The sequence below is a fragment of the Anguilla rostrata genome, chromosome 13, assembly GCF_018555375.3.
Source record: "Anguilla rostrata isolate EN2019 chromosome 13, ASM1855537v3, whole genome shotgun sequence".
Taxonomy (NCBI): domain Eukaryota; kingdom Metazoa; phylum Chordata; class Actinopteri; order Anguilliformes; family Anguillidae; genus Anguilla; species Anguilla rostrata.
In genome coordinates this window covers 22328214-22350704 of record NC_057945.1, presented here as the reverse complement: position 1 = coordinate 22350704, position 22491 = coordinate 22328214, and the positions used below count along the sequence as shown (strand labels likewise).

General features: G+C 44.2%; 1 protein-coding gene across 2 annotated transcripts in view; it reads left to right on the top strand.

Annotated features, from left to right (window-relative positions):
* The window catches only part of arhgef3 (Rho guanine nucleotide exchange factor (GEF) 3), an 82385-nt gene that overhangs the window by 28189 nt on the left and 31705 nt on the right, over positions 1-22491 (top strand). The window contains exons 1-2 of one of the 2 annotated variants that reach the window (XM_064304580.1): positions 829-1112; positions 6725-6787. In XM_064304580.1, coding sequence (XP_064160650.1) covers positions 1080-1112; positions 6725-6787 — 96 coding nt within the window. In that variant the 5' untranslated portion in view covers positions 829-1079. Of the gene's footprint in view, positions 1-828; positions 1113-6724; positions 6788-22491 lie in introns of those variants that run through there. The other variant, XM_064304578.1, reaches the window with a different exon arrangement.

Genomic DNA, 22491 nt, shown 5'->3' with positions numbered 1-22491 from the left:
TCCATTGCTGATGCTTCAGACATAAGGGCTGCTTGAGACACTTTCCATCTCTTTAAAGAGAGTTGGCAAGAGTTGTTTGAAGGGTTTGGGTTTTCGTCTTAAAGATTTTAGTGCATCTTCGTTTGAAAATTCAGTGCCTTGCCTTCTTCCTAATCTTATGGTTTTTGCTTTTACGTGTGTGCTTCAAAAAGTCACAGAACATTATTTGGTGACTGAATGCTTAGTTCTGCTTCATTGTTGCCCAGTATTGGCTAAACCCAGCCTTGACCGTATTTACTCATGGTTAGAGATGGCTCCTCATATGGTTGCTCCGGATGGTATCTCCTTGGTATGCAATTAGTCTGCTATTAGCCTGAACAGGCTATGGTTTGTCATCTTGGTCAGTTAATAAATGTTTCTGTTGTCATTGTGATTTCTGTTGTGATAATTTTTCTATAGGCTAGTTTACTTCAGGTATTTTTACCCTAATTGCACCATTAAATGAAGTGCGTGTAGGTTCAGTACTTGCGGGGGATCATTCTGTAGATCAGTAGCCCTCTCTGAATTATCTTTAAGGGGTGGAGTGGTTAGGTGGACTTTGCTTTTTCAGACAAGCAGGCCTCCCTCTTCTCAAAGTTCAGTACTGACATCAATAAGAGCGAACAGAGCCCATTGGTAGCGATGTTATCTGGAAGGGCCGCAAGAACTGTGTTGTTTCAGCTCTCTGGAAGAGGGGGGGGGTACCTCTGCTCTAAGTGCACGCACACATACACACACACACACACGCAGACAACAAAACAACAGCCAGGCTGTCTGAGACAGTGGTCCCTCAGCCCCAGTATAGCAGCAGTCGGGTTTCCCCTTCTCACATCCTGTTGTGGAGCAGTGCAGAGCAGAGCAGTGCGGTGCGAAGCAGTGCGGAGCGAAGGTGAGGTCAGTTGCTGTGTGACTGTGCAAGGGACTCTGGGAGCACGCACACCTCTCTGGTCCCTGTGAGGCTGGGAGAGGACAGGTCTGGCTCTCGCACTGTGTTCCCGGGGGTTCCCGTGGCCCAGCAGCGGAAAAACACAGACGCCGGCGGGGCGTCCCGAGGGTCTCTGATGATGGGGTGCTGCCTCTTCGTGAATCACAGGGTGAGTGAGGCTCCGCGGCTTGAGTCAGCGAGAGGGAGAGCGCTGTCACGTTCAGGGGTGAACCTGAGGGAGTGAGTGTGTGAGTGAGTGTAAGAGAGGGGGGGGGTGTGTGTAAGAGAGGGAGAGTGTGTGTGAGTGAGTGTAAGAGAGGGGGAGTATGTGTGAGTGAGTGTAAGAGAGGGGGGGTTGTGTGTGTGTAAGAGAGGGAGAGTGTGTGTGAGTGAGTGTAAGAGAGAGGGAGTGTGTGTGAGTGAGTGAGTGTAAGGGGGTGTGTGTGTGTGTGTGTAAGAGAGGGAGAGTGCGTGCGTGTGAGTGTAAGTGAGGGGGGGGTGTGTGTGTGTGTGTGTAAGAGAGAGAGTGTGTGTGTGAGTGAGTGTAAGAGAGGGAGTGCGTGCATGTGTGTGTGAAGGAGAAAAAGAGAGACTGTGTGCATATTTGAGTGTGAGTATGTGAGAAGACTGTGTGTTTGTGCAAGAGTGTAAATGTGTGTGTGTGTGTGTGTTTGGACTGAAAGACTAGACTTATGCTATCATTGATCGCTTTGTTGTTTGCAAATGATAACAAGTTGTTTTTGAAACAGTAGCAAAGAAAGGTTTCAACCTTTACTAATTTGTCTTGGTGAAAGCGTGTTGTCTTGCAGTTATGCAAGACGTTTTTGTCCTTAAAGCCTTTGGTGAAGGGACCAAGGAGGGAATCAATGAGCATAAAATAGGAAGCCTGCTAACTGGCTGTTGTGGGCTAAATTAGTATTTTAATTCAATTATGTATTGGTATTACGGTATTATTATTCCATTATGCCAATTCTGTAAATGCTACATCTGTCATTATGTACTCATAAAGACTAATTTATCCTTTTCACTTTTGCTAAAAAAATTGATACTGTATAACACACTGGTTTTATCATTTCTAGTTCTGTGACAGTAGACCGTAGGTGTATGATGTGAGGAATTATACAATGACATCCTGTGACATGGCAGAGTGAACCTCTAGCACATCACTGTTGTCTGAAATGAGTCACCTGTTTTCCCCATAGTCAGCCATTTCTTACTTTTCCAACTTACAGTGAACAGGGAACATACCCAAAAATATACGTTTGAGATGTTCAGAAATATATCCAGAAATTAATCACATGGATGGTGTCCTGAGATACGTGAGAGGGGGGGTCGGGGGTCGGAGAAGAAAAAAAAATCAAGCACACATATTTGTAATTAACAGTGGTTAATTGTCATGACTGGGCCCATTTTACACCCGCTGTACTGGAGCCGCTGGCTTGTTAGCCGATTGCCTGGTGCAGTGCAGACGCTCTCGCTGTGGCTTGCGCTCTGAAGAGGAAGCGGTTTGCCTGCAAGTGACTACGCCTCTCGAATCGCTGCTAAGATCAGCTCGGTGGATAGGAGCTTGTGCTCACTGAAGCATGCTGTCTTCCGACACCACCTCGTCTAGCTGCATCCTGGTTTCCCGCTCACCCCCACCCCCAAGCACTTTTATACTAATTTAAGAATGTTTAGGTTTTCTGGGTGTACTTCTATGGTTTTACGCCTCTCTTCTTAGGGTTTGGTATGGGTGTGATCTGTACGTATTCATAATTGGTTCTTCGGTTCTTGGTTCGCATAGTTTTGCACTAGAGCTTTAGTGGTGTTGCATCATTACTCGCTGGTCTGGCAATGTCGCTAGCCAGGATAGGCAGTGTAGCTCATATTAATCCGGCGAATGCAATGAAATGTAATGAAAATTCTGCGATCGTTCATCTGCGACTGTGCATTGCCAAACACACCTCTCGTAAATAAATCCCACTATTGACTGACTTTTTATTTTGTGGCAGCACTAAAGATGATTCTATGTAATGCAAACCCTGATGCTTATACCAATTGTGGCCAGTAGTATTACAGTAGTGTGACTTGTGTCTGGTCATAGTTTTACCCCAGATGTATTCAGATTTCAGTTTGACTGGCATTGCTCTCTAGTGACACATCTGGTCTCCTGCGCCAGCATACATCAGCAGTGTGTCTGGCTGTTGTAAAAATGTGTAGAGTAAATGTGTAAAAATTTGGGGGTTGAGTCGGTATACGTCTATGTTGTAAAGCAGTGGCAACCAATTCTGATTTTCGAGGAGCACAGGGCTGCTGATTTTTGTTTCACCTTAAAATCAGCAACACAGTATAAAAATAACAACAAACCAGCAGGCCCTGCAGCCCTCTGGGACCAGGGTTTAGGATCGCTGCCTTACAGGTTCCACATGCAAGCCCTTGCCCTACTGATTTTATGCAGTATTGTTGCAGTAATGAGACCGGCCCAGAGCTACAATGGGGTATTTCTAATTTTTGTTCAAAATGGAGAGGGGTGGACTTCCTCAAATGGTGACCCTTTGAAGCCCCACCCACTCAAACCTATGCTTAGTTTATCACTTAAATACTGTATATTCAGTGTACTTCCCTTTTTTAAAATAATACTGTTTTCAGCTGTGACTCTGAACTGTGGTTATGCTTTCCTTTGAAGTGCAGATAGCTGTAGAAACCATGACCGTTTTTCCTTTCATAGAAATGGAGCTGTTATTAATGGTGTCTGGTGAACCGCACATGGGGAAACTGAGCAGGTGTGTTTGTAGGAAGTGTAATCTCTTCAAGATGAGCAGGTGGGCCTCCCTGATCACTGTTATCCTTCCCAAGACCCAAATCTTCAAAACATAGACACCGTCAGCTCTGCAGTCGCTGAGACATGGCGGTAGGGTGAACTGGTGGTGGTGGTAGGCGGCTTATCTGTTAAAAAGGTATCCTGTTATGGGTTTCAGAGCATGAGGGTACTGAAAAGAGGGGTCCATTCTCCAGTGATGTTGTGATTTCCAACTTTGGCAACAGCACCAGGGCATGCTGGGAAGTGGAAGTGTTTGTCCTTAGTGGAAACCATTAATTAAACCTAAGAATCCAGAGCTCTTGTGGATTTAAATATTGCCCATGGAGACAGGTGCCGCCATCAATCCAGTTAAGTCTTGTGCATCATAGGGAAGAGAAGGATTTTTTAAATAAAATGTTGGGGGAGAAAAGGAGTGAAATAAAACAAAGTATAAAAAATAACTGCTGTGAAGCTCCATCTGCCAGAGGGCTGCACAGACACGTCATCCTCTCTGAACTCTTCACCTGCGTTTGCTTCATTAATACCTGTGGAAACATTCGGGAAGTCTCCCAGTTCCAGTACTGTAAGTGAGTCAGGCGTAAGTACGTACCCTGAAGTTATTTGGGAGGGTGGAATTGATGTGGGAGGGGACTATGTGCCTGGGGCTGCTACTATGGCCTTATGTGGATCAGACAAACCAAAGTCCACCCGGAGCTTTTTGGCAAAATGGTTTTGACGCCCGCAGTTCCTTGTACACAGTCCACGCAGCTCCATTCCTGGGGGGCTGGTGTGTTATGCTGAATTTTGTTCAATTATTCTGACTTAATTTTCTAAGCAGCTGTAAACACCGTTGCTGGTTCAGCCCTATATTGTAGCATTTGCCAACCACACGCAGCACACTCAGCAAAAATATCCACTGGCTGAACCAACACTTTCAATATCGCCAGACATTGATCCATGTTAATGGCTGCTGATATTGACGGGGGAAGCTTTGTGATTTCGTTTGCAGGTTGTTGATCTGATACTGTACGCATAATGACTTTGCATATGGCTAATATTACTGGTTCAGCAACCGTGTGTAGCTTTTGTATCTTAGCCTGTAGCCTCAAGTCCTTTCTCCGACACTGCTGCACACCCCCTTTGCATTTTTGCGACTTTGAGATTGATCTCTGTCCTGTGTCCTTGTTAGTAAGCGAGAAATGATTGGTACAGACATAGTACTTCAGTTTGGTTGGAGTCATGGTAAAACGTTTTCACCAAGAATACATGTGTATCAGCTACAGCTCTATCTCATGACCATATCAGGAATGTTGTCAATGAAATGCTGATGGTACATATTGTGCCCCCCTGCTGTAGAGCGTAGGTGATCGCTCAACCCTTCGCCCACCACTGACTCTCTGATATTAGTCACGGCTGTCTCTCCCTGGTTTTGGTCTGAGTGGGCCTGCTCTCTCTCTACCAGCTCGTGGTGCCTCCATGATGACACCCTCAGCAGCTGATTGTAACCGCTTTCCTTGGCTGGAACGAGCTGCTCTGTGGAAGCTCATTGGCTGAACCGTGCAGCAGTGTGTGCTGGCTTGGCATTGTGGCTCAGCAGTGCCATGGATGCTGGTTACTGTGGCGAATAAATGTACTTGAAATTGTTAATTCACCGCGTGCACTATACAGAGCAAGGGATGGCTAAAAAAAAAATAAGAACAGGATGGTATCAGTTGAGATCATCAGGTCCATTCAGGGCCTTTAATAGCACCAGTGTTTGTGTAAATCACAAGGCAGATTGAATCCATTAAAATCTCCAGTGATTGGTCTTGCAGGGGGAAATTAGGCTCACCATGTAGAAAGGCTTTGATTAGGTCTGGAGCTCTGACATATTCCACAGATTGCTCATATCCCAGGTCTTTTTTTTTAGCTTCTGATAAGCAGGTGCCTTTTTAGCCCCAAATATTGGAATTATTTTTGTTTAAATTGTTATAGCATGCTTTATGACTTTATATGGTTTTTAGCTGTTTCACTCTGTCGTTATGTTTATATGTATTACATTATATTACATTTATATTATATGTATTTGTATTATGGTTCACACATTTAGTACATAAATTATGTCACATATAAGCATGTTGGTCTGGGAATGTTTCACATATAAGTACGTCAAATAGTGCAAATAGTTTTTTAAAACATTTCCTGTTCTTGGAACTACTGGTAAAACAAATGTGAAATGGACATATCTGTCACTGTTACATATAAATATTGAAAAACCTTTTTTTAATTTAAAGTTGCTCAAATAACACAAATGTTCTCATACATTGTAAGTTGTACTGAATAACAGCGTCTGCTAAATGAATGTGAAGTAAGCAAACAGAACATTTTCACCAAAACAAGGAAAAATGTAACCGAGAGATGACAAACATTAATAAACGGTGCACAGTTTCAGTATTTTTATAACGGTATTGTTACTGTGCGTTCTCTCTCGTGCCTGAGCATCAGCAGTTCGAGGCGACCGAGGCACGTGAGCTGAGTTTTGCACTCAAAGCTAAAAAAAGAAACGTGGTTGTTTGCGTTCTCACAACATTCCCTCTCTCTATCGGCCCAAAGCGGTGTATTTCAACAGTGTTATCTAGGGCACATTATGCAGCAAGTAAAGGACTGAAAATATCCAGAAAGCTTTCAGGCAGAAGATGGAAACAGAGTGCTGGATCACAGAGGTGCTGTACAAGCCTGCAAACAAGGCCAGGGAGAGAAAGTCTGATTGCGCCCTGACATTTTTAAATTCAGTGAAATGAAAGTGAAGGATGTACACGTTTCTGTGTGTGTGTGTATGTGGGGGGGGGAGATTCTGGAGACGGTGTTGCAGGTAATGTTGCGCACTGGAACTCTTACACAAGTTATACACTTCTGCATGAAGAAAAAGGTTTCGCCATCACCTCTCGCACCTCCTGTTGACGGGAAAAGGAGTTGGATGTACACTCAGACTCAGTGTCTTTTCTCCTCTTTTGTCTTCACAGAAGAAGAGGAAACAGAGGAGGAGAGAGGCCGACGCCCTGAGCCTGTGCAGTCTGGACATCAATGTGAGTCTAAAGGCTTGTTGCCATGACACCACGTATACCTACTGCCCACAGTCATTGGGAAGTTCAGTTGTGCGCAGAGGTCTTTGTTACGCAGCATGATTTAATATTGGGGCTTTGGGTATGTAATAATACACGCTTGGGATATTGCACAGAACATCAGGAAAGCATGATTACCATTAAGTTGCTCTATTAACTACCGAAGAACATGTTGCATTGGGAAAACACTGATTAATCCACAACACAGAGCATGAGTCGCCCAGCTGAGGTATAATCTATCTTTAGAGGGTTACTTTTTCAAGGTGTATACAATATGCCTTTGGAGATAAAAAATACTTGTACTTACACTCAACAGGAAACAAACTTGAGTCACACAAATTTGTTTATAGTATTTATAGCTATGTGCAATGAGTTTGGTTAATGTGGGGCACAATATGTTTGAATGTGAGACAAATAAACAGTTGAATTATGTGCTATTAACAGTATTGGTCAAACACAACATTTCTCGTAAACGGCTGGTTATTCCCCATCAGCTCCATGTCTTATTTTTATCCTTTAAAAGGCCACCCTAACACCGTGTTGGTGCTGATTGGTGCAAAGCGGCTGAGGGAACGGTTCGTTAAATAGGCTGCATGTCTACCTGTGCAGCGTTCTCGATATGAGGGACCGGTTATCAGTATTCACACAACAGCTCCTCCATTCGAAAGGCAATTTACTTGGCTTTTCTCCCTTGCTCTCTACTCTCGAGCAACAGCATTCCCACAACAAGCAATTTTCGGGAAGCAAATTTTTGGGTATTAATAGAACCACCTGATTTTTCCTGTCTGTATTGTTGTTGTTTTCTGCGGTCTGTTTCAGACGTTCTGAAACCTGATTGGTTGTTGGTTTTGAAAGCCAGTCAATTAGACTACAGTTGGTAGCTGGAAGGAGAGGCTCAGCTTGACTGCACTACTGGGATTGAAGTAGGATATAGTTCTTGTTTCTCAAGGGTGCAGGAGCACTAAGCAGATGACACTAGATGATATGTTGTTAGTTCTCAATTGGGCAATGTGATGGGAAGCAATGAGGGCCAATCTACCAAAGATTCAGCATGTACAATCCTGAAGACCCATTGTGAATTAGTTAACCAACTGGGAAGTAATATACTTTAGAGTGTACTGTAGAACACACAGCACTGCATTATGTGGTTGCTTCATTAAGTCAATATTAGACTCAGCCCTTCTTGGATTGAGATCATTTGTGGTAATTCAATGCAATTCAATTATATCTGTATAATGCATTTTACAGAGACACTGTCACAAAAACATTTTATATAAAAACAGGAAATACAAAAAATTGGCCATTGCTGAGCCAGAACCCCCAGCAAGTGAGGGGAAAAAAGCTCCCCCCTGGGAAAAAGAGAACACTCAAACAGTGACCCAGATGTAGAGGGGGAAGCCATCCTGCACTGACAGGCCTGGTGTCAGGAATTATATTTATGTTTGCATGCTCTTTAGAAACACATTTATAAATAAGATAGTTTATTAAAATATGTTTAAAAATCAGACTCTTTTGTCTTTGAGCATAATTTTTTTTCACATAGCTAGAGGACCTTTTTGGGACTGTGTGGGTACATCTAGTGCTGTATGTCCGTCCTGAATCATATTTCCAAATTTATCCAGATAAGGTGGTGGTCACTCTAGTTTTGAGTCATTTCTCCAGACAAAGAGATGGTCACTCTAGCTTTGAGTTATTGGCTTGATGTACCACAGTCATTAGGCCCCCTAATTAAGCCTTTCACTGCTCTATGCTGATCTCAAAGGCCCCCCCCCCCCTTCTATTGAAAGCAGTAGCACATTGTTTAGGAAACTGGAATCACGACCAAACAGTTTCAGGATGGAATATGTCAGCCTATGATAGATGAGCCTACACAGTTTAAATCTCAAGCAAGATATATGTATACCTGCACTTCTACAGAAAATCCACCCATACAAATCAGGATTTTAGCAGGTGAAACGCTGGGGTTCATGTGGTGTCTGTCAGGCATTTGAAAGGCTGTGTATTAATCAACAGTGTGGGTCTGTGAGTTCTTTGGAGTCCTGAAGATGGATGCAAGATTAATGGTATGCAATCTTTCTCCATTATACATGGAGGAGGGAAGCATCTGCCTCACACCCCCCCCCACCCCCACCAGGTGCATTCCCATCTCTCCCCTTTAAGCCTCAGAGAGAGACAGCTGTTTCTTGGGTAATTGATGAACTAGAAGAGACAGGCATTCCGTTCCAGTAATGTATGATGTAAGAAGCACAGGGTTTATTTATGCATGGACTTTTGCATCCCTCATCATAAGCCAGGCTTTCTACAGCATGAAACTGCTGGTGGCACACATTAGTCTATGTGAAGCCATTATGAGCCTTTACATTACATTACATTACATTACATTGCAGGCATTTAGCAGACGCTCTTATCCAGAGGGACTTACACAACTTTTTTACATAGCATTTTACATTGTATCCATTTATACAGCTGGATATATACTGAAGCAATTTCGGTTAAGTACCTTGCTCAAGGGTACAACGGCAGTGTCCTACCCGGGAATCGAACCTACGACCTTTCGGTTACAAGTCTAGTTCCTTACCCACTGTGCTACACTCCGTCCTCCATACAACATACAACATCCATTCATACAACAGGATATCTGTTCCATAGGCCCATGGTATCAGTGCTGTGTGATTACAGTAAAACTGTATAACTTTGTTCGGTTTTGTTATTCAAAGTTCAATAAAGAGGCAAGATTGCATCTGGACTCTAGTTTTCTCATGTTAAAAATCAGCAGAGTCGTTGTACTAAGGGAGCATTTTGTTTATTTTCCAACCTTTATTGTTTTAATTTCCTTTCGCAACATTCCGTCCCACCTCATTTGGTGCAGAAAGGAGGTGTAGAGTGTACATTAATTACATATCCAGTTTATCTGTAAATTACCAGGAGTCTGGGACACCTGCCAAGCCTGGATGATTGTGTTTGTGGTATTATTATCACACTGAGCAGACAAAACTGGCTGTACAAACCAGTGCTATCTGGTGTTTGGTTATTTTTGCTCCACATCTTTCTCATAGTCTGGCCCCCAAAAGATTGAACCTGCCACATGTAGAAGCTCACACAGCAGCTTCACCGGTGTTCATCTGTGGGAAAGCTTTATGCCTGAAATTCTCACACGGTGGATGTCTCTCCCTTCTGCAGAATGAGGGCTAAAATGATACAGTGTGTCTTAACTCTGTGACCAAATGCTCTTTCATCCATGTGGCCCAGTGCTGCAGCATAACAAGCTGCGTTCCCTGGCTCATAAACTGCTGCCTATTCTTTAGCACATTTTTAAGAGCACCTGATGGCGAATCCCTTCCCTAGTGAAATCCTAAATTACAAATCCAGTTTGATGGCGATGAATTCTGAAAACAATAACGTACCGTAGGTGCTAACTTCTGTGTTCTGTGCCTGCTACATCGACTAAGCTGGCTGCTTTCTTTAAAGAGAGCCAATCAAACAGCAGATTCCTCACTCCAGACAACACAAGACGATAAACCTAATGCCTGCCGTTTAAACAATAGATTATACCTGTTGAACTTCCATGCGTGTCCACACAGGAACGTTCTGGAATCTGCTTTGGGACATTTTCTCCCCTCCCCTGGGTTTTTCTTTTTTTTCATTTTTCAGCATGAGGTCAGCGGTGTAGAGCATCAAGTGATCATGGGTGTTCCGGAATGGAGACCGTCGGTGAACAATGACGGCTGTGGTTGTGTAATAGGGTGGGCGGTGGTGACACTGTCCCCTGTGCTTTTGGGGCAGTATTTCAGTGAGACAATGCTCGCAGTGTGATGTCTCACTGACCATTGTTCTTGGCCAACTTTGCCCTCGCATTACTGATGACTCAAGTGACTTCAGATTTCATCCGACTGAAATGTGCTTTTTGCTTTGGCTGTGGTTATATATAACCAGCCTGTTCTGGGGATTTCAGTAGGCTATTTCTTTCTTTTTATTTAAATGTAGCATGGACATTTTCCTTCATTTAACAAATGGCAAAAGTTAAAGGAACTTTCCTCTTGTGTATTACACACCAAGCCAAAAGTTTCCAGCAAATCATCACTAACACTAATATTTCAGTAGTTTGACTTGTTTCTCTGCGTGATGGCTTTTTTTTGCTGGGGTGGTTTTGATTGGGGTCGTTAAATGTTAGGGAATTGTGAGTTATGATCCAGAAAACTTTGATATGTGAAAAAATATTAAATCGTATTTCCATAACCTTGCCAAACTATATCTTTGTTTCTGTGTTGTTGAACTGAAAGAACAGATTTTTCCCCTTGGCTGATTAATTTGCTAATTTATCAATGTAAAGGTTTGCTACACAAAGGGTACTGGGGTGGTGATGTTGTTGAATGGGTAAGGGGAGGGATTGGTGGTGTTTGTAATATTATATTTTTGATAATTAGAAAGAAACAATCTGACCTTGTTGGGCCGTCGACTGAAGGGTGAAAATATGGGATGGTCCTGCACAGTCTTGTCACCCTACACAAGTTAGACTGGGATGGCTTGGCTGTGGTTAAGGCCGGGGGCTTGGGCATAAGCAGGGAACGCATGCCTGCTTAGCTTCTGTTCAACTGCTCCACTGACCGCCATGTATTGAACCAGTTGGCTGATATCAACAGAGCTGGGGTGGGCTGTGGGGGTTGTCAGCTAAATGAAATTGGAACGGGGTGGGGGAGTTTTGGCGGGGGGGGGGTGGCAGCAGTACTGTTTCTGCATTTGGTGTCCCACTCCTGACAGTGATGTGGAAATCACACTGATCGTTATCAGTATTGATCGTTATTAGGGGCCTGTGGTAAACAAACACGCTCCCGGCTGCATATCTGCGGCTGCCACCCGCTCTGTTCATACACAGTAATGTGCTGAGAGATGATCGATGCTGTGAAGTATAGGCTAATTGCGTGGGGCTAATAATTTTCCCCCTCTGGTGCTGTGCTCGTTGCATGTTCACAGTGCAGCCTTGCATCAGTAGGACACTCTAAGCGAATGGAAACCGGAGAACTTTGACTTGAGTGTTTCATTTCAGCAGAAACCAACATGAACTCTTCAGAAACACAAGGCTCCTTGAGCAGCACTGCACCACTCTTTGATGTATGACAGCAGGATAAGTGCTTTACTGTGTTTCTCCGCCCCCCCCCCCCCTTGACTGTATTGCGTAAAGTTTGTAAAGTTGAAGGTCTCCTCTTCAGTCTCTATAGATGATAGAGAACTTCTGTTCTCAACCCATTCTGTGTGTAATAAATCAGGTCTGCCTTAACAGCTAATTGTCTGTCAGACCCTATGACTCATTAGTGCAAACTGCACACCTGCTGGTGATTAAAATACGCATGGCTTAAAAGCAGATGTTTGAGAGGAGCACTAGGCCATTTATTAAGAAGCAAAATCGTGGAGTACAGTGGATGGAGATGGAGATTTTAAAAAATTGATACTATAATTTAGACTAATTTTGACATCTCTTAAGCTGTACTTAGTTTCTTGGTAGTTCAGTTTTGGTGTATGCTATAATGCTTAAATTAGATCTGACCAAAGACAAAACAAAACAAAAAAAAGGTGTTTCAATGAGTAGCTGTACCTCAACACTGTGAACAAAATAAAAATGTAAAGATAATTTAGCATAGGCATTATGCTTTCTGTCACCTGTATGCTTTCTATTTGAGTGGACTTAATGTTTTGTGGGCACCCATCATTTTCCAAGAGCTTTTCACTTGCTAGTGAGGCTGTCTTGCTACGTTGAAAGTCAGAGCGCGTTTGTAATTTGCTGTGGTCAAGAGATTCTGCCAAAATGTCAGCAAAGCCCCGAGCAAGTCCTGCTACCTGTCTGGGAAAAACCAAGAGCGTATTCAGGCACGAGGGCAGGTGTGGTCATGTAAGAGCAGCTAGTGCAAGGTCAGGAGTTGAATCTCCTTCAGTGGATTAAAACTGAAGTACCTGAGCTTGAAAGCAGAGATGGTGTATGGATCACTGCTGTACAGGCCACGGCCAGCAGCTCTAGATATCCTGTCCATGTCTGTCAGCAGATGGCCAGGGTCTCCTCTTCCATCGGGTCACTGCCACAGAGTAACTGTGCCCTGAAGCTCCATCTGTCCTGCTGCTCACAGGGCCAGCAGCCTCCCGCAACACCTGGACCGAGGTGCCCAGGTTCAAGGCTCTTCCTGTCCAGCACAGACACAGAGAGGGAGAGAGAGAGGGGGGGTTGGAGATGGCAGAAGGGTTAGAGTGAGAAATCTTGTGAGAGAAAGAGAGGGGGGAAAGATGGAGGTAGCAAAACTGTTTGTTGGTTGCTGTTTTGGTTCCTTCAAGCTTGCCTGACATCTGACACTAGCAGAGGAAGTGCTCCACTGTGCCTCTGATTTTGAAGATGCAGTGATGCCAAAGGAAAAGTTGCATTAACTGTATACTGAACAAGCTGATTGTGTACTGAACACAGTGTACACCCTGTAGAAAGACAGCTTTGGCAGTTTGTATTTCCTTGTTATTTTCCACAGATTTTGTTGTTTTAAAAAAAGAATTGAACTGGAAATTCAAACAGGAGTGTTAGGCCCAGTCACGGCTCAGACACGTACACCCCTGCAGTCATGGCTTTTGAATGGACATGTCGAATAGGCTGTTTTTTAATGAGGCAGTAAAGAGAGCAGCTGAGGCCTTTACCCCCTAAACCACCTGGAAAAAACTGCACAGCTGCACAGGTGGACAGCAGGTTGCTCTCAAGCCCCAGCGTCCTGTCCTACAGGATGGACTGGGAGGGGAACAAAGCACACCTCCCCAAATCCCAGCCACCCCTCGCCTTGCTCCCTTGGGGGGAAAAACTAATTCTTCACACTCTCATCCTCTTTCTCTCTTTCTTCTGACCTATTTAAAATGTACAATATAGATACTTATAGCCAAAATGACGAAAAGGTGGTTTTTACATGGTAAGCTAGCCACCACTAGAGCTAGCAATAGCTAGCTAGTGCAAAGTTAAAATCAAATCAGTTCCATGGCCAGGATACATGCCACACGACCTGCAAAATAATGAGCTTTTCACTGTTGGTTCTGTGGAGTAGTCCGTCCAGCCCTGAACTACTTGGCTGTTTTTCATATATGAGTAAAATAATCTGATGTTGGTTTTTCTGATGTCATAGATCCTTTCCTCCCATCTAGATTTCCCTTTTTGAACGTCTTCTATTTTCTCCTCCTTTTGACCCTATTTGTAATCAATCAATCAATCAGTCAATCAATCAATTTTATTTATATATACTGAGCTTCACACCCAGATGCCCCAGAGCACTGAATAGGTAAAAACAGGCAGCAAAATACAGGCAAGGCTAATTGCTATAAATTACTTGTAAGCAGTCAAAAAGGAAAGTTGCATTTTAAAAATCACCACAAATTTCCACGTCTCTTGCCTGAGGTGGTACGGAGTTCCACAGACAGGAACAGAAAGGGCCTTAGTCCACCTTTAGTCCCTCGCATTCTGAGCACAAACACCCCTTTTCTGTCCAACTGATTCTTTGAGTTTGAGGCCTATCATGATTTGTGACGCGGCTGCTCAGTGCTTTTAATGCAGTGTTTGGATAAATCTCTACTGTGGGGGAACTGATTCATCTGGTTTCCAGGATATTTGTACTGCATCATTTTGATGAATCTCTGAAATAAGGTGGGGGGATTAATACATGGTTGTAAATAGTGCTGTTCTCATGGCTTATGGCTGCAGCAAAGCTGTTATTAGCCACTGCTAAATACTCCCAGTACAGGGGTGGTTAAAGAGATTTTACACAAAAACAATGTTAATCACCAGATTTTCTTTGTTTTTTTGTTTAAAGCTGTTGAAAGCCTCTTGAAAAGATTTAAAATGTTTGAACATGACATGTTTTTGAAAAGTGAAATACTGACACAGTTATTGGTTAAAAAATTATTTTCAGGGAGGATATGTAACATATAGTTTTGCTTTACTTGTGAGCTGTGTAATTGTATACCTGCTAAGAGGTTTCTCATACAGGTGAGAATACCTGTCTGAGGCTGAATTTGGCTGTTATCAGCATCCTCGTCAGACGTGCTGAAAGACACAGGATGACGATGAGTGAAGAACTCACCACTGGAGAGAGTAACAACAAACTGGGCCTTTAAGCACACAAACATGTATCTGAACAAGGAGTTTCAACCAGCAAAAGTGAGAAAGGAACAAAGAAATTTTTAAAGCAGTGCTATGCAGGGAATATTTAGTTTAAAATATGACTTTGTATTTTGGGCAGTGTTTGACTGGCATATTGCAAGAAATATGAGCGAAATCATATTTTTTCTCCCAGCTCTCAATCTGGTTTTTAGTCTTTCCCTTAAAGAGCAGGCACATGACTCCATGGGATTTTATCTGTTGAATCTATAACCTGTTTACATTTATCATATACATACTATAGATTCTCCAGATTTATGGTTGTGTGGTAAGGGCGTGTCCTTTGGGAGTGGGAGTGTGAGAACAGTGCATTCTGGGGGTTTGATTGAGGCAGCCTCTCCCTCTGCCCCAGCCATCACTGACACTGCACCCCCAGCAGGAGGCGCCGTGTCGTGTTACCGCTGTCCTGTAACATCTACTGATTCTTTTTTTAAAAGGTACAGACTGTGTGCTGGCTGTGAGGGAGGTGCTGAAAAGCAGGTCTCCGGTACCTCTCCAGGGCTTCCTGAGATTTGGGCCCCAGGGCTGGAGTTGTGTATGGGGCAGGAAGCCTGAAAGAACGCCTGGCCCCCAATGGGGGGGGGGGGGGTTGTGAGTGCCAGGGGTTCGGAGAGCCACAGGGTGCACTGCTTTTCATTGTTACTCAGCACTTAATGGGGAGGTTAAACCCCCGTCCTCTGCAGGGCATGAGATTGCACATTCACTCCCCGCGTTCTCCTTTGAGCTTGGGGTCCCGTTGGCGCTGGAGAGCAGGTGGTGCTGACAGCGGCTAGTCTGGGATCAGTTTCCTGTCCTTCAGACACCAGTCACTGGCCCCATTCCCCACATGGCTGGCTGACCCAGTTTGTGAGGGGCCCCTGTTTGATTTTGAGTCTGGGCAGCAGTAAAGGCAGGACTGATGTTTAATTCTAGCCTGAGACCCGAACCCTTGCTGCACGACACTACATCAGCGGTCGCCAGCCCTGGTCCTGGAGACCCACAGGGTGTCCTGATTTTCAGTCATACTCGTACTGTAGGTACTGTAACTGCATAATCAGCAGCTTTAATTGCTCAATTTACTCAACCATCCTCGTTTTGTGGCTCTAAAGCATGCAAACCAGGTAAGGTGAATTAACTGTTTAATCAGATACTTTAATTGATCAATATATTGAGTAACAACAAACCAGCTCTCCAAGGCCACGATTGGAACCCTTGCACTGCTGATTTGTGTCACCAGAAGTAAGCGGCTTCCAACAGCTGCACACACTACACCCTGTTTAAAAATGTGCACTGCCTCTCCCTATTCTACTGCTGCCTGGCTGTTATGCATGGCACCTTCACTCGCTGTGAACTTTCACAACTTCCACAAGCAGTTTAGTATGTACCAGACTATAGTGACCCTAAACAAGGCCCCCCTTACCAGTACATTTACTAGCAGACACTTTTATCCAGAGTGACTTTAACAGCTTTTTCTACATTGTTGCACACAATTAATTTACTCCGCTGGACATTTTCTCCCTAACCATTAGCACTATTTATTATTAGCTGGGCCACAGAGCTTCTATTTATTTTCTTTAGTTATTTGTTATTTGTTTGTCTTAAAATCATACAGTTAAGTTAGCCGATTGGCCCATTGACTAAATTTCATTGGTAGTTCTAGCCACATAATATTTAAAGGGACAAATGTTTTCTTGGTCTCATTTCTTAATCTTAATAACAGAGGTTTGTGCTGGAATGTTATGGTTATTGGTTCCTTTGCTTGTGCAGTTAAAGCTGCCTTTGAAAACTTTACCTGACTGGGTGATTGAAGGTCTCTAACATTAAGTATTAAAGATAACTCACAGTACTGGCCATCTCATGACCGTGTACTCTTGTTCTCAGGCGATATTTAATTTAGGCTTGAATCTGATGCAGCTATTGGACGGTAACTGTCTATGAAATATCCACAAACTCTGTGGGGATGTTTTCAGAAGGTGGCTGGCTACAGAATGGCCCCTGCAGAATGATATCCAGGATCATGTAATTGAATCCAAAAAGAAAGATAAGTGCAACAAGATTTTGGTGAACTAAAGAAAAGAGAGATTATTGCAGGATGATTGAGTTGCCAGTCTGTCAGCGGGTCTATTCCTGGACAGGTGGGTCAAGGGTTTTCTTCCTGTGTTCTGCAGGCGGAGAATGGGGCTCTGGGACAAGCTTTCCTGAGACGGAAGCCTCAAATTAGACCAGAGATGGCATTTTATAAATAAACTTGGGGGGCCCCCCGTACCGCCCCCCCCCCCCCCCCTCCTTTACTCAGGGTAAAAAATGCATACCTGTAACTTGCTTGTGCAAGTCTATTGCAGTAAATGAGCCTGTGTACATTTGGAATACATTCAGTGTTTTGTCAGACGCTCCTATCTAGACATGACTGATGCACATTACTTTTTCCGTATGACTCATTTATACAGCTGAAAATTCGCAGAAACAATTAATTTCTAATGACGTAGTTCAGTGACACAACGGCAGCGCTCCACCAAGCCTGCTGCTGAATTACGAGTCCGGTTCCCTACCCGTTGCACTGCATTGGGGCCTGATGTGTACGACGCAGAGCCAGAGGAACGACTTGGGTAGGGCCTTCATTTTTTAGCAGGGGTCTGTGTGGGGTCCTTGGGCCAAGGCTAACCACCATAAACAAGGAAGAGAAGAGACATAGCAATTGTTATAACACTGCAGATTCTTTATTCTTTTTTAATTTTTTTGTTCTGCATTATTCTGTTTAATTTTTTTTTTTTTTTTTTGCTATTTATCTTGGTCAAAATGTTAAACCAAAACTGAGATCTGGTTTGGGCCCGAGCCTGGGCAGCCTGTGTGGATGAGCACTATGGTGTGCCACATTTGTGTGAGTATCAGTGATCTTATGTGCCAGTTTTAAGGAAGGGGCCCAGGGGGCCACTGTTCCTTGCACTGGCCCCCAGCAGTGAGAGCAGAGCTCACAGAGAGCAGGGATGTGCGGTCAGTAGTAGGCACAGGGCGTCGATGCCCTCACTGTCTCATGACTCCACACATTTCACTGGACAGGAAACAGGAACACAAAGATGAGGCCTGGAAAACAAAACCCATGGTAGAGGCTGAGGGAAAGCCACAGTCTCAGTCCCTTCCTAACCATACACTGCACCTCACTGCACACTGGGGACAGGCCTGTTTATATGACCCAAAAAAGCCTGTCAGAACTCTCCAGAGAAAGCATTGTGGTAAACGTTAAGGAAGAGTCATGCACAGTGAAATCAGTCGGTTTTTGCTGGATTTTTGTAGGGTAGGTGGTGCTTTACAGTACCTTGTCTGCTCATGTGTAATAGACCCTGGCTGCTCTAATATAAGTCAGGTGGATGCATTAATATTCTCTTGCTCTGTACATTGCTGGGAACAGGAGTGCCTGCCAAATTGATGCAATGCAATGTATGTCATGTACAGCGTGAGAATGGAGAGGGCACTGTGGAAATACCCCAACACCACACCCCCCCCCCCAAGTTTGTAGGCGTGAACCGGCTGTCAGGTGTCATGGTGAACTCAAGGTCAGGAGCGGGGCGTGTCTGAATTTTTGTGCTCCTTCTTGCAGACCTGAGAGGTGGGGGGTGAAAATTGCAGGTTGTTAAAATAAGCCCTGTCTGTCTGTCTGTCTTTCTGTCCATCTGTCTGCTGTCGGTGGTGTCAGTGTGCTGGGCAGCATTCCAGGGGGCCTCGCGTGCGAGGGGGAGAGAGAGGGGTTCTGGGCCGCCTTGCTCATCCTGCCTCCAGGGAACAGATGGTTCTCCTCAGAGTAAACAGTGCAGGCCTGTTGCTGCAGGAGGAGGATGAGGAGGAGGATGAGGCAGAGGGGGGAGGGGGCAGGAGGCCATGTCTATCTTAGTCTTGTCATCACAGAAAATGCATGAAACAGCGCTGGGGCTGCCAGCACTGCCTTGCCTGACACGCTGGGGGTGGGGGCAGTGCTATCAGATTCATTACATTTGTAGCAAACTGTAATCAAATAGCAGCCTGAATTCTTTTTAGGTTATTTCACAAGAGCACAATGAAGGAGTTTGCTTTTTCAGACACCTGCTTAGTTTGTCAGTGGGTGGGGCATTGTAACTCATGAATTGAAGGTAAAATTTGGGATGGTACCGAGGGCACCCTGATCTGGACAGACTATTTTTGGGTGAAATGTGGGGTGAACCAGCTAATATGGAAAGCCTAGCCGTGGCTCCCTTTTTCTGCTCACGTCAGATTGAAGTCTCTGCTGTTTCCAGGGTCAGCTTGGCTTCTGGAGTGGCCCCGTGAGAGAGCACTCACACGCTGCAGGGATTCACGCAGAGCGCTTTGACCTGCTTTTCTTTTAATCTTCTTAAATGCTCCAAACCGAGCGGAATAAAGGCAGAGTTTAAATGGGATATTTTACCTACACCCCAGTGCAGGAATCTCTCACTGCAGTCATGGGAGCCACGGTGTCTGCAGGTTTCCTTTCAATCCGTAGCCAGATTAGGCCTTGAAAACAAGGTACACTATGTGGACTCTAGCCACTTAACTCCTGAAATGTATGTGCTTCAGTTCTGATACACACCTAAATCCAACCGACACTCTGGCCCTCCATGTTTTACGTTTTTTTGGGTTCTTCTCTTATACTCTCAAAATTTAATTCTGTTTAAAAAAATAAAATTGTAATTATTTCCTCTTCTCTGAAGGAGATGAAAGGATAATTTGGCATGGACAACTGAAGCTCTCTTTTTTTAGAACGGGCCTGTGCAGTACGCCTGTCTCCCCCCTATTTGACCCAGTTAGTGAGGGTCCTGTGTTTGATTTTGGTTCCAGCTAACAGTAAAGGCTGCCCTGGTGTTTAATGCTACTCTTTGAAGACCACTTTACAAAGCTGAACTTTATCAACAAACAGTGACCCTAGCCCCGGTACACGCTACAGTGGCTCAGTTGTGGCCCACCCTGGTCCTGGAAACCTGCGGTGTGTGCTGGTTTCTCTGCCCCTCTAAACTCATACTGACCCAAAAACCCACTGACAGATCCAGACCCGGTTCACAGGATGTATGTGAGCCCTCCTCGTGGATTCAGAATCTGTCCATTTCAGACTAACTCTAGAAGAAAAGAAAGCGCATATTTGTAAGTGGAACTGGACCCCCACAATGAAATCCTGCATTTGCACGTGCTGTACCCCCTTCTCTCCAGCCCGATTTTGGTCTGTGGGTAAAAGTGAATAGTTCATGTGCTTTTCCATTCTAGATCTGACCTGTTTTTTTTTTTTCTTATATCAAATGAGACCTCCATTGTTAAGTTGTCAAAGAGAATGGGGCCAGGCTTTATATCTAGATCGATGACATTTTTATCCCCAGTGTGTACTAAACTGGAGCACCTGAACAACTTGAAAGGGTGGGTGTTTGGTGCATGCCATTTCTGAAGGCCTCATATATATATATATATATATATATATATATATATATATATATATATATATATATATGTAATGGTAATGTTAATGGTAACAGCTCTTTTAATTAAAATGTTCCATATCACAGTCGCACACCTGTTTAATACCATGGCTGCCTGAAATAAGTTTGAGGAACATTAATAATCTGAGAAGTGAGGTCTGTTTCTTCTTTCTTTTTTTAAAAACTTATCAGTTTTGTATCCCTTTCCCTTATTTCCCATTCATATTCCTTCTGCAAGGTGTGTGTTTTTTGCCACATAATTAAATGCCACAGGAACAATTTTATGGCTAGAAAAGGAAAGTGTCCAATATTCTTTTGTAATTTGCAATGAAATTCAAAATTAGAAACACCCCCCCCCCCCACCACCCAAATTCCTTTTTTGTTCTACTTAGTGATTACTGGCCTTTCTGCAGGCTGACGAAAGGGCTGTAATTTACGTGCTGTATTAAGGAGATTGAAGTTCAAGGAAAGTGTAACTCTTATGTAATAGACATAGATTTCCAATCAGAAAGAGGGAGAAAATAGCTGTGTGTGGAGCACATCAGAGCTCTGCGAAGCGGGAAGCATTAGGGCTTTATTTCTGACATCAAAGGACTGGTTTGCTCTCTTGTTTCCCTTTCAAAGTAATGTAATACCTTCGTCATCTGGTGCGCTTTTTCCCCTGGCAGCCAAAGGTTAGGCCTGATCCGCCTCTGGTACGAGGGTCTGCTTGTGCATTCTGTTTGACTGAATCTCTTTCTGCTCTTTTTCTGAAAGTCACTTTCTTCAGACATGCCAACAGCCGTCAATTAGTTCATCATATTTTATTTGTGTAGTGTGTTTTACAAATAATTAGTCATGGCGCTCTGCGATAGATCGGCGGCCTGTCCAGGGTGTATTCCTGCCTCTCACCCAATGCACGTTGGGATGGGCTACAGCACCCCCCGCGACCCTGACCAGGATAAGTGGGTATAGATAATGGATGGATGGATAGTTACGGTGCAACTCACAGCATAGCCTGGCCTGAGCCCCACAGAGCAAGCCAGTCGCAGTGACAGTCGCAAGCAAACATTTCCCAGATGACATATAGGAAGAAACCTTGGGAGAAACCAGATTCATTTTGGGGAGCCCGTTGTCCACTGGCCAGCACAGGGTGTGGTTTCAAAGGGGCAATCAATCAAGATGAGCAATGGCCTGACTGGGTGGCTAGGAAGAGTGTGTGTGTGCATAAGAGCACAGCATCTGCTCTTATGTCCCTTTTTCACCCAGAGGTCTCTGTGGCTTGAGCCAAGCACTCATTTCACACCCACTTTTGAAACAAGCTGAAGGCTGCAGATTCATGTGGGTCCATTGATGTCCATGTGGCCTGTGTTTGTGTTTCATGTCTGATAGCCTGTGCATGATGCTGTCTCTGTGTTTGTGTTTCATGTCTGATAGCCTGTGCATGATGCTGTCTCTGTGTTTGTGTTTCATGTCTGATAGCCTGTGCATGATGCTGTCTCTGTGTTTGTGTTTCATGCCTAATAGCCTGTGCATGATGCTGTCTCTGTGTTTGTGTTTCATGTCTGATAGCCTGTGCATTATGCTGTCTCTGTGTTTGTGTTTCATGTCTGATAGCCTGTGCATGATACTGTCTCTGTGTTTGTGTTTCATGTCTGATAGCCTGTGCATTATGCTGTCTCTGTGTTTGTGTTTCATGTCTGATGGCCTGTGCATGATGCTGTCTCTGTGTTTGTGTTTCATGTCTGATGGCCTGTGCATGATGCTGTCTCTGTTTTTGTGTTTCATGTCTGATGGCCTGTGCATGATGCTGTCTCTGTGTTTGGGCTGATTTCTGGCTTTTCTAAATTAGTGCTTCCCATCCGCTGGACACTTGAACCTGGGTTTCTGTGTGACTCATCGCTTACTGGATGCAGTGAGCCTCCTGACAGCTTTGTGTGTGTGTTGTAAGTGGGTGTGTGTGTGTGTATTACTGTAATATGAAAGCAGTATCATGCATAAACACAGGAAGTTGAGGAGTGGAGCCTAATCAGTTAGAAATGTGTCAAGTGTCATTACCCAAAAAGCACTTGAAAGGCACAGGCAGTTCAGTT